Source organism: Epinephelus lanceolatus, chromosome 6, assembly GCF_041903045.1.
Source record: "Epinephelus lanceolatus isolate andai-2023 chromosome 6, ASM4190304v1, whole genome shotgun sequence".
Classification (NCBI taxonomy): Eukaryota; Metazoa; Chordata; class Actinopteri; order Perciformes; family Serranidae; genus Epinephelus; species Epinephelus lanceolatus.
The window spans coordinates 14,375,192-14,388,278 of NC_135739.1; the positions used below are offsets into that span (position 1 = coordinate 14,375,192).

Consider the following 13,087-nt stretch of genomic DNA (forward strand, 5'->3'; position numbering starts at 1 on the left):
GTCTTATATGTGTGTGTATGTGGGGTGTGTGTGCATATCTTGGGCGATCTTTCCTATCTATTTTTACAGCTGGGCTGTGCAGCAGAGTGGTTAGAGGGATGTGCCGATGGTGTGGCACGAGTGCTCTTAGGCCTCCACAAACAATGACAGTCAATAGGCAAGACTGTTCCACCACAGTTTAACCGTTGCCCATCACGGCTGCCAAACCCCACAACCAGTAACACATAGCAGAGTGGTGACTTTGGGCCTGTGGGTTCTTGTTAAATTTCTACTCTGCAAATTTGAAGAAAGAGGATCAAGAGAGCATCACCGATACAATCTAATTCAAATGATAATAAATCCAAGCTAAAAAATAAAGTAAAATACATTTAAAATGATATATTAAAGCAAAAATCTGAAAAATAAATGAATGCATCAGTCTATTTTTAAACCATTCAGATATGTAAATTAAAACATTTGTCACTGTAACTGTTCCTCCTCTCCATACTGGCTGATAAGAAATCCCTTTCTAGCACGGGGGACAAAATCCACAGTTCTCATTCTGTGCAAAAATACAGTTTAAAAAGTTTAGATAAAGCTAATATGAGGCTTCAGCAGCAGTCTGAGTCATATCAAGAGGGTATCTTCCATAGGTGTAGATTTGTGTGGGGTTGTAAGGGTACATCCTCTAAAGAAGACTTTTATTTTGACAAAATCCAAGACATTTACACCATAAACTGATGCTGAAAAAGCTCAGACTGGTGCATTAACAGTCACCAGAATGCAGAAAATCAAGTTTTGGATGCTCAAAATCCCCAAAGCCCCAGTTTCATGTGTCCCCTCCAATGTTGCAACCAAACCTACGCCCTTGGTATCTTCCAAAACGGACTGTGGATTTTGCCTCCTGATCACTTACACTGGAATCACAGTGGGAAGAGATCGCTTCACAGCAACTATGGGCAGGGGGAAAGATTACAGAAATTACCAGACACGTGTATAATGTTTTAAGAAAGACTACATCTGAATTTCTTACAGCTTAAACATAAATTCATATAAGCTGCATCTCAGGTGGTAGTCAAAAACAGTGACAGATCATCTTACATTGCTGGTTAATGAGGCCAGCTATGAAGAGGAACCAAGCGCTGGAAACATTAGTGACATTTCCAGCTTATTTCTTCACCTCTTAAATTCTTAGAACTGGCCAATTGACAAAGATGTCACTAATTATATCTATTAAAAAAACATTCCCCTGTCACATCTACTTAAGATTTACATTTTTATCGCAGCATCAATAGTCAGTGAGAACAACACAAGAGGAGGAGACGAGAACTTCCACTTCCTCATGTTTTGTTCATAACCAAATCTAAGTATGAACAAAGTGCTAAACCTGATACAGTTTAAAAACGCAATGCCCTCTGCAGTAACAGAGACACTACATGTCAGAAGTGTACAATAACAGACTCATTTCTTGAGGTCGTGATGGTTATATACAGGAACACACTGTGCTGGACTCCAGACATTTTTATTATTATTTAACTCCTTTCTTTCACTTACAGTGCCTGTTGCCTGCCACACGACAAAGCACTAATAAGCACAGTAAAATGTCTATTTTAACTGCATCATTATTATCACTTTATACAAACCTTAAACTCAACAATGGAAACCTCAGTTTGACAAGACCCACCCTCAAACAGACACTTACATTATCTCTGCAATTTATCACACAGTCTTAAATACAGTACAGGCGAAGTTTCCACTGCATGTATAATGTGAGCATGTTTGTTCTCATCTTATTCTATATCTCACAGGATCTCAGCTGCGCATGACCCACAGGCCACCCCTAACGTCACTGTAATGAGTGTGAGAAAGCCCTGAGCTGTGGGAAGCTTCTCACTGCTCTTATTTCTCAGGGACCTACATTACTACCGCGAGGTTTTCAAGTAGCAATGTGCAAAAGTCACACTGTAGCTGAGTATGGGGAGGCGATACCCTCAACTCAGCTTCCTGTAAATAGTGGTTAACTGCTCAGCCGTGAAGAAGCAGGAATCAGGTCATCAGACCCCCCCCCCATAAAAAAAAAAAAATCACACCAATAACTCCCTTGAAAAGATTGTTAAACATAGAGTTTAACATGACATTCAAGCAGATTTTAAATAGGTTAAGATAAAGCCAAAACAAAAGCAGTGGTATTTCCATTGAAGAAGAGCTTCACTGTACAGCGGCTCATTGAAAGTAGAGCATTGTGGCTTTTGGGTGGGAGTGTGTTTGTCTGTGAGGAGTGGGGATGACATAACCGCGAAGTTTACAGAATACAAAGTAATTAGACTAACCTCCAATGATGAGTCACCTCATCATAGGTGACTTGACAACTGAGCAAAGTGGCATCCAATGCTCAGTGAGATATGTGGGTGCACTGAAACATGTCAGTAATGATAAAACTGTGGTTTAGAGGGTAATGGTAAGACTGTATGTTCCCGTGAAGGGCATATCTGAGGGACACTTAAGTACTGTTATGACATTTTCTGACTGGTACTGTTCAAATCAAATGATATTGAATGCATCTGGTTAATCCTAAGCTGCTTCTTTTATATAACAGCTCAGATACTATCATTCATTGTCGACAATTCAATCATAAATTGTAGGATGCCAGCATAACAATATGTCACAAAATTAGAGGATGGTCTGGTTGTATTAATTATTTTTCTTATTTTTAGTAAATCCCAAGAGAAGACCAAAACCAACAATGAGGAACAAGGCTGAACGTGGAAGCTAAAGGAGCATCCCGCTCCTGTCAACAACGACAAACTTCATGTCCTCACAAACCAACTGCTTCCACTAAACACTCACAAAATCACAGCATGGCTTCAGCCCATCCAGAGGAACAGCAGACATGATAATCACAGCATGCCAACTCCAAAGACAAATGCAGCCTTTACATATGGCCTTCATAGACCTCACAAAGGCCATTGACATGGTAGACTACCAGGCCCTGTGAGCATACTATCAAGACAAAGCTGCCATTATAAATATATCAGAAGACAGAGGCTTTCACAGTGCTCCACAGCAGCTATGACTCCGAGTCCGACCCTTCAGTGTGGACTTAGGGGTCAAATATTGATGCATCATCACACCCATCATCTTCATTGCTGCCATTCCTCATTGGCAAAGAGCTGCCCCAGGGGATCCCAATCCTGTACAGAACTGATGGCAGGCTTTTTAACCTTAATAGGTTTAAAGCCAAGAGTAAAGTCAGTAACAGCACCATCTTGGAGCTTCAGTACACAGATGACAACGCCATGGCAGCACACTCCACAGAAGACCTCAAGGGCATCCTATATATCTTTGCCAAGGCATCGTTAGCCTCCTCCCAACCAGCAATCTACCCAGTCCACCATAAAAGTGGACAACACCACTCCTGAAACGTTGACCACTTGCCCTGCTTCAGCAGCCTTCTTTCCTCAAAGTTTGACATCAACTCTGAGGTTAACCATAGCCTGAATTGTATCAATGAAGGCTACACCAGAAAAAGAGTCTTTGAAGACTGAGACAGACAGGTCCAAACAAAACTCCTGGGTAGTGTTGCACGGTATACCGGTACTAAAATAGTACCGCGGTACTAGAGTATTCCAAACGGTACTATACTGCATTTGGAAAATACCGGTAGTTTGAAATTGATTCAATTCATTAATTTAGTTAATTTATTTTACTCATTTATGCACACAAACGCCTTTCTTGTTCCTATTGGAGCACAGATTGCACAAGTGGTGTGTATGACAACACCTGTATCAACATCCGCAGCTGGCGCACGTGAAAAAAGACAAGAGAAAGTCTGCCTCGCAAAGGGAGACAACACAAGACAACACAAACTTGGTGGAACATTTGAGTTACCAAACCGCAACGTCCGTACCGAGGTACTTACCGAACCATGATTTTTTTTGGTACCATTACACCCCTACTATTTATTGTTCTAAAGGTTTGTATCCCAAAGGACTTTTCCTTAGGAAAAGTACCGAAGAGTATCGAAAAGTATCGAAATTCATATTGGTACCGAAACAAAGATTTTGGTATCGTGACAACACTACTCCTGGGGCTGCATTCACAAAGTTTCCAAGTACAGAGTGTGCACTTCCTGGTGACAAAGAAAATTCTTAGAATTAGGACACTTTCTAAGAATTTGTCTGAAAAGACAAATGTTATTCACAAAGAATCTTAGTGCCTATAAGACTTCCTTGGGTGAAAAACCATTAGGAGTAAAGAGCAGTGTTAGAGTAATGAGTAATGAGTTACATGTGACAGTTATGTAATTAAATTATAAAATGAATATAATTATAATTGGTTACAGTTACTGGAAACATAATATTTTATTAAATTACAGTTACTGAACAAAATACTGGCGATTACAAAGGGGTTACATCCAAAATAATTTCTGTAAAAAACCTACATGTAGAATATAACATTCATTCTGTTGTTCTGCATCTTTACGTCATGCAGGAGGCCTTCTTTTGACATATTATCCGACAATGCAAGTCAGTGAAAGCCACTGGGACAAATCTGGATACAACTTGTATGTACTTAAGTTTTTCTAGAACTTTTCAGCTTTATTGCCCAGTTTAAAACATTTGGTGGAAAAGTAATCAAATGTATTACGTTACATTCATTTGATGAAGTAATTTAGATAGTTTTGTTACTTATTACAATTCTAACAGGGTAACCAGTAATCTGTAACCCATTACATTTCAAAAGTGACGTTCCCAACAGTGGTAAGGAGGAGGACTACTAAGAGGCTTCAGTTTCTTAAGCAGAGGAGAAAATGGCGGAAAGATAAAGAGGAAGGAGAAAACAACACTCAATGATAGTGAGTCAATTAAATGCTACAGATTAGATTGTGCAGGGATAATGTTTATGGTCATCAACATTAGAGATGTGCTCACATCTCCCAACCAACGCGATAACTCTATAACGCCAGAACTGAAAGTGATCACAACACCAAGATATCTGGCAACAAGATGAAATGCAATGGTGCAGCACTGATCACTTGGGTCTGTCTCAACCTTCCACCAGCAGAGTGATCAGCAGAGTGATCACACAAACAATTACAGCACTTTCACAGTCTCATTATGTGACACGCTTCATTTCATTTCCACTGAATGTCCACACTGCAGTCTCAGAAAAGGGCAGCCACTCACACCTTTTACAAGAATGCATCATACCCAACGAAAGAGTCAATCACATCTCCTGACCAAGATAAAAGTTTCGGTCCCTTGGTTGTTCAGAGTTGTTCTGAGAATATTCCTAAATAACTCCCAAGCTAGGACCCGTATACATCGTTAATATCGTTTGACTGGAAAAGTTTTAATATTACTTGGTACTGGGTAATTATCCAGCCCTAGTATTACTCCGCAGCTGATAGTAGTCCGAAACAAATGAACTCCTTTCTCCTGTTTACACACTTTTGCTAAAACTACAGGACCCAGCTTGATAAGGAAATTAACGTATGTAGCTTTTTTGTTTGGGTTTTAATTGTTATATGTTAAAGATTTATATCTTCCAAATGAAAAAACAGGCTGAGTTTCACAAGCAGGCTGGAACGCATTGTTGGTTTCAGGCTTTTCATAGGCTTTGCTAACAAAAAGAAAAATATAATTTAAAACCAACTGTATTCTTAAACAAAGGCTGACAAGGACGGCCCACTGCATGTATATTTCAGGTAACACGCAAAGCTATAACCAGACAGGTGTTAATCGGACAATCTCCTTTACAAGAGAAACGAAAACGAGACAGGCCGTGTGAATCCCTCTCAGACAGAAGTGTTTACCAAACTGGTCACTGTGTCATTATAAAACAAAGAGGACATAATAATGTTTAAGATAAATCATGCACTTAGAGAGAAATCATCTGCAACATGCAGTCAGGATGTGGGTGTTGCCACACAAAGAGAAAGTGGCAGCGGTAAAAATTATGCAGGCCTACCATGATATACCACAATGCTTTCTGAACGTGTTCATTTGAACAGTAACAATGAGTCATCCAGCAGATCCAGTCAGTACTGAGCAGTACAGTCAATCAAAGCTGAGTACATCAAATCAAGTGAAATAACATAGTGTAGTAGTCCTGTATTTAGTAATCATCCCCCGGTTGTATCATTTGACATTTTTACTTGATGGCATAACTTTCATAAACACACCTTGTTGTTTCTGCCACAAGGTTGTGTTAACTCTGTGTCCTTCCTGTTTGTGTGTTTATGTGTGACCATGTTTCTGCTAACTTCTCATCAAGGCCATCAGACTCATCAGCAGGAATCAATAAAAGATGATATGTTTGTGCCTCTTTAAAAATCTGGCGGCTAACTTTTACTGAAAGACCAACCTGACTGTTGGAACATGGGTGACTGTGGCGTATGTGGTTACAGTGAGTCAGAAAGAAAAATCTGCTGGAGTTTTCGAAAAACGCAGAGCTGATAGATAAGAGGATATCCCTCCCCCTCCTGATCTCGACAGCCCCCACGCTCAGCAAACCACTGTGAAATCTTCAGCTCGAACTGCAGAAGGGTGATCATGTACAATGTGGTGTGGATTTTCCACTTTAGTGGCATTGTTTTGTGTTGTTGTGCCGTTAAGTTCTGTCTTAACCACTTGCGGCAAGAAGCTTTTTTCATGCCCAGCTGTCTCTCTTCAAAATGAAATCAGTTGAAATGGGAAAAGGCCAAGATAGAAGAGGCTGATCCGAGCTTCTGGTGGTGGAGGCTTCTTGTATTGACCTGGACTTGTAAGGTCTTGAGAGGTGGGCAGGTTTGCAGCTGATATTTTTGGTATTCTCCAATGACAAGATATCTTGTTGCAGGTTTGGTCCTGTCTTGTACATCCAGACTGTTACTGAGGAGGTGAGGAAGGCAGAGGTTGAGGATATAGTTGTAGTGTGTAAGAATTCCAGGCAACAGGACATTCAAATAGAAAAAATGCAAGGACCGAAGATCCCAGAGGCTGATATGCCATCTAAGGATTTAGTGTATGGTGTCTGGACCAGTGAAAATGGACGGGGAAAGCAAGACCTAGGCATTAAATCATAAAATAGTTGAGAAAAATTAAAATAGATGTATGATTTTTGTGTGCAATATCAGCTATACAGCTTCAGGCAAGTCAGCACTCATTTTCTGTTGCACCATTGGCACCTTGTGAGCCTCAAATGTTCATTACACCCCAGATAAAACTGTTGGATGGATGAAAAACTGAGAGAGTCTTACCACATGGGCCAAAAAAATTAAAGTTTAAAGATGTTTACCATATTAGCTTCTTATCATATTTAAATGCTCACTGTAAACATTAGTCTGTTGAGCATGTTAATGTGCTAACTGAATACATGGCACTCCTGTCACATACCTTAGCACATTAACATGTAAGGTTATGGTATGTTTAGCATGATAGCATGTTAACATGAGCACACACAATATTTAGCATAACATGGCAGCATTACTGTCAGCACATGTGGCTGAGAGTAGCCCTTTAGTTTTAAGGCCGATATAAACTCTCAGAAGTGCTGTTTGGGCACATGTCTCAATTGTCTAAACAAAGAGATGGATCATTTGGAGTAGTCTTAATGAACCTATGTGAGCAAAAGTTTCCTTCACAAACTGGAAAATGCACCACCAAACAAATGTAAAAATATCTGCATACTTTTTCACATTAAGTACAAAATTAAGTGGTGTCAAAGAAATGCAAATTGTGTTTGACTAACGATGACTCTTTAAGTCATTTGTTGATCTCAAAAATCTTGAAAATCAAGAATGCAGCACATTACCTTAAAGTTTGTGAAAATAAATTTTGGCAACATCATATATTCACTGACAGCGGGACAGACATAAAAACATAGATATTTATTAGTCCTTTCGGAAATTCATTGTGTATCGTAAAACAATTCAGATAAATAAATAGACAACAGTAACATCAACATCACCAAAAACAAAGATCAACAACGGGGTTCCTCTTCATTATTATGGACCTGGGTATGCACAACATATCATGAAATGGCTCTACATATCATACGGTGCTGCATCCACACACATAAAGGTTCAGTTATTTTTTTTCACAGTTTGTTCAACAGTGCAATACTGGTAGGCACACATGAACTGCGTGCACAATTGGTTTGGAGGGCTGGCACTCTCTATCTTCTGCCTGATGGTAACAGCTCATGTACAGTGTAAATACACTGCCCAAGAAATTTAGGGGAACACTTAATCATCACAGTAGAACACCAAGTCAGTTAAACTTCAGGGATATCAATCTGTCCACTGTGATTGTGAACCATTTTCAGTTTCTGCTTTGGTGCAAATTAAAGTGATGGTTTTATGTACATGTGGTGGCCACATGTACATAAAACCATTCCCTTTTTGGGGTGTTGTCTTGCTTTTGCTTCTCCAAAAAGGGAATGGTTTTATGTACATGTGGTGTCCACAGACAGTTGCTCTCTCCTTATCCTTTCTGACTGATTCTTCTCTAGCTTTGTGTTCTGCTTGTGTCCTTGTCACTACTGGTAGCATGAGGTGGTGTCTGCAGTCCAATCAGGTTGCATAGGTAGTCCAGCTCCTCCAGGACGGCACATCCATACGTGTGGTAGCAAGAAGGTTTGCTGTGTCTCCAAGTACAGTCTCAAGAGCATGAAGGAGAGGAGACCAGCCATTACAGGAGGAGAGCTGGACAGGGCCACAGAAGGGCATCAACCCTGCAGCAGGACTGGTATCTGCTCCTTTGTGTGAGGAGGAACAGGAGGAGCACTGCCAGAGCCCTACAAAATGACCTCCAGCAGGCTACTGGTGTGCGTGTTTCTGACCACGCTGTCAGAAACAGACTCCATGAGGGTGGCATGAGGGCCTGACATCCTCTAGAGGGACCTGTGCTCACAGCCCAGCACTGTGCAGCGCAATTCCTCTCTTCACAGATGAGATGGGTTGATGATTTTGGTTTCCACTGACTGATGTCATTTTGTTCTCAACCAATTACACAATGGACATCAGTAAAGATTTTCAACTAGAATAATTTGCCAAAATCTGATGTGTGATATAAGTGTTCCCTTCATTTTTTGAGCAGTGTAGTAGGGATGGATGATATTGGATTTTTTGCTGATATCCAATATGCCGATAAATAACAACATATTTGGCCGATTACTGATACCAATATCGACATATCCACTTTTTCCCCACCTAACTTCAGATGGAGACATGAAATACAATGCTTTTCAATGTATGTAATATTTATTAATTGTGCAAAATAAGAAAAAGCATGCGGAGCAATTCTGATAGTTCATGTTAAAGCCAAAATCGGCCAGTACAGATGACGTGCAGATATCATTGTGCATCCCTAGTCAATAGTGTATGGTGTATAAACAGGTCAGTCTAAACAGACTGATTCATCCATCACTCCATAAACTTCATTGTGGGCATATTTTTAAGTAATGTGCTATTGGGAGGAGTTACAGAAGCAAAATTAAGGCTACAGTTGGGCATTCAGATTCAATGAAAACAATTTTCCCAAATGAAATGGAAAAAGTTCTTGATAGAGCATGGTAGATACATTGACAGCAACTGTTAAGGATACCAATGTTTTATGGTACAAACTGTTAAATCATTGTCCAAATGATCTTTGGTTAAAATAAATATCCCTAACAACATCAACATTTAAATTCTGTTTTAAATTGCAGGTATTCTGAGTTCCCTCTCTCTCTTTATTTATTCATTTTACAAGTTATTAAGTTCACGCTTTCATGCAAACCCTCATGTGACGTCTGCTACAGCTATATAAATAAAGCTTAGTGGATAAGGCTGCATAAGTGCGCTGTTCTGCAGACAATCGATGTGCATGTATTCACAAGAACATTAAGTAGGGCAGTTGATCCAAAGTGACTCATTTCAGTATCACCTGTTGGTCTGATCGTAACCAAAACTGTTGTCTTGGACTTCCGTTGATCAGTTTCCACAGTATTAAAACAGACAGCACGAGGACGCAAAGTGATTGGCTGCGTGCATTCAGTATATGCGCGCGCCGCCCAGCAGCTCTGCTCTCTCCAGCAGCGCTGATTGTGATTGACAGGGAAGCGCAGCCTCTTAACATTAAAAACATCCTCGAAGTTTTTCATATAGTCAGGTATATTATCTGAGTGCTGCGTCAAACTGTGCGCTACTGTGTGTTGCAGATTTACAGGAGTCTCTGTCAAAGCTGATCCTAAATCATCCCACAGGTGTCATCTTGTCATTCAGGTCAGTGCGGCGTAACACAGTCAGCTTTGACTTGGTTTGTGGAAGACTGAACATTTATGCTATTAATCAATCTACCCACTTTGAGGTTAGGTTGTAATTGTAATTATGTCTTTAAACAAATCTTACGACACTTTATTGCTTTTTGGGGTTTTTTTGTTAACCGAAAATAATGATTTAAGTGGTGGTAGAAATATTTAGATCCTTTAAGTAGCCTATAAAAATGCAAAATACTCCACAATATGTGCAAATCCTGCAGTCAAAACTTTACTCAAGTACAATTTTAGTTTAAATTTAATGCAAAATGTACTTTTGTTTTAAAAGTATGTGCAGATTTACTTCTTTAATGGGCATGGTCATTTTCTTTCAGTATTATTACTAATGCATTAACACTGATTGAGCAATGAATGTTATGGCTGCTTATTTTGCCTGCTTATTAGGTTGTATAATCTTTCAATTAATCATTTCATGAGCTTAGTGCATGAGCTTAAATCTTAATAATAAAGTAAAGCCTAAAAGGGGATACACAGTGGGCTATTTTCAACAAATAAGCTATCTCAAAATTACCAGTTTATTTAGTTCGTATCAGCCACTGCATGGATTAAAGTCGAGTTTTAATCATATTTACTATATTGATAATCAGGTATAAGGGAAGAAGCAGATTCATATATATATATATATATATATATATATATATATATATATATATATATAAATTAAAAGCTGTCTGAATTAAACTTCTGATTGCCCCCAGTCTGGTGCCATGTCCAGCTTGAGGAGCCTTAACTGCCCCGGGGCAGCAGCTCCGTGCCAGCCCTCCTCCTCGGTCGAAAGCAGCAGCTACATGGAGCCTGATCCAGACACGGCAACCCTCTTCCCGGTGACCCGGTCCTCCGTGCTGGCTCGCCGCCTCCTGCGTTTACGGGCTTACAGCAGACATGTAGGCCCCGCTACTCGCCGCAAGAGGGAGATGATCCCCTCTGACAGGAAAGATGCCATCTATTGGGATAAGCGTCAGAAGAACAACGAGGCGGCCAAGCGGTCCAGGGAGAAGAGGAGGCTGAGCGACCTGATGCTGGAGAGTCAGCTGCTGGCTCTGACTGAGGAGAACGCACAGCTGCGGGCTCAGGTGCTCAGCCTGCAGTATCACAGCAGCCTGAGTGCTGAAAAAAGCAAAGCTGCCTCTGCGTGTGCAACATCCACTGCATCTGTTTCTGCTTTGCCCTCCATATCGAGTCACTCTCCAGCCCTCTTTCAGCCGGTACGCTGGGGCAACAGCAGCAACCCAGGCTCTGTCCTGGGTGTGAGGCAACAAGACACCCCCATCCACCCTTTTGAGGCCAAGATCCCTTGCTTTAGCTCAACTAGGGGGAACTTTCATCCACAGAGTTCTCAAAACTGCAGCACACAACAAGGCATCTCGCCCCTCTCCGGGCCCCGTGTCCTCTCTCCCCGAGCAGCTTTAGAAACCGGGAGGTCAGCAGAGGCAGAGACGGATGCTCAGCGACATGTCTCCTCCAGCGATGACATTCACAGCTCCTCCGATCACCCTGCGTCATCCATGCCAGCGTTTCTGCCCACATCTGACACACTCTACCATGCCTCCATTCTGTCATACCCTCCTAGAAATTGGCTGCTGCCCCGTCTGAATCACTCGGCAGTGTGCAATAATTTTCTGCTGCCTTGGCGGTCCTCCTACCTGGCCCCACCGGCCGTCTACCGCGGCCTGCCTCTCTACATACAGGAGAGACAAGGCCACGGTCTCGGTGTGGAGGCAGATCATCAGGTAGGATTCAAGGGCCGGTTAAGCAGTGCACCGGCGGGGATGTCTCACCTCGGGGTGCACCTCAGTCCTGATGGACGCTAACAGGACAGTTTGACTGTCACGACGTTTATTACAAAACAATATTTACTGTCCTATTTTTTTATTCATTCATGCCTTGTAAAAATGCAAACATCTGTGGGTTTTAAATTACAAATGAATACCACATATGCATCAGATTTTGACAGCCTATCACCAAGGAAGGCCTTTCAGTGAGATTGGTCATAATGAAAACAGGAAAAATGCGGGTTACCAATACGTGTGGGCTATATTTCCCGGAATATAGACGACATAGAGAATATTTTAATGCAGCCTACACTGTTGATATACTGTGTGATTTTCTGTGGTTTGATATGTCTCTCTGGTCTTTCTATTAGCGGTTACACTGCATGGCACGCACGGATCAGTGCTGTCAGAGAATCTCGAAATCTTTCACCAACTCACAAGAATAATAACGCAGCTCATTTCAAATCTTTTATAAATGATACTTTGATATATACAAGTAATAAATATAACATACAAAAAGTCATCACAGGTCTTTTTTGTCATGATTTGATATATTAGAGACAAACGTTGAAACAGGGTTGAGATTTTTCTTTGGGATTTTTTTACAGTTAATCTGCGGTGAAATCATCAGAGGCTGAGCCTGTGAAACTGGGTGCTTGTTGAGGCGGTATTTCCCTTTTTTATCCCCACTGCGTGATTTCCCAGCAGCCTGTGATTTAATGGAAAACTAAACGTTGAACCGTCTATTTGTAGGCTTAACAGCTCTGCATGAGACATCATCCTCCAGCACTGCATCAGGCCACTCTTTTGTGCTTACATTTTGTTAAAATCAGGGTATCAATACAGGTATTAACTGCTTGCAACCAGATGGTTCCTCGTGTCATCTGTAGCCTACCTTCAAATAAATAAAATAAAAAAATAAAAATACACCTCTGCTATGTTGATAGCTTATGTCATAGCTGTCAGGAACATGTTGAGTGACTACAAGAGTAATTAATGATATTTTAAAGATCAGTAAGTTCTTGGGACGTCGGTGG

At 40.9% G+C, this 13,087-nt stretch overlaps 1 protein-coding gene across 1 annotated transcript; it reads left to right on the top strand.

Annotated features, from left to right (window-relative positions):
* The first annotated feature begins 10,046 nt into the window (after positions 1–10,046).
* LOC144463737 (uncharacterized) lies at positions 10,047–12,496 on the top strand. Its single transcript, XM_078169141.1, has 2 exons — positions 10,047–10,225; positions 10,977–12,496. The coding sequence occupies exon 2, from the start codon at positions 10,986–10,988 to the stop codon at positions 12,087–12,089; it is 1,104 nt and encodes a 367-aa protein (XP_078025267.1). The 5' UTR covers positions 10,047–10,225; positions 10,977–10,985; the 3' UTR covers positions 12,090–12,496.
* The last annotated feature ends 591 nt before the right edge of the window (positions 12,497–13,087 follow it).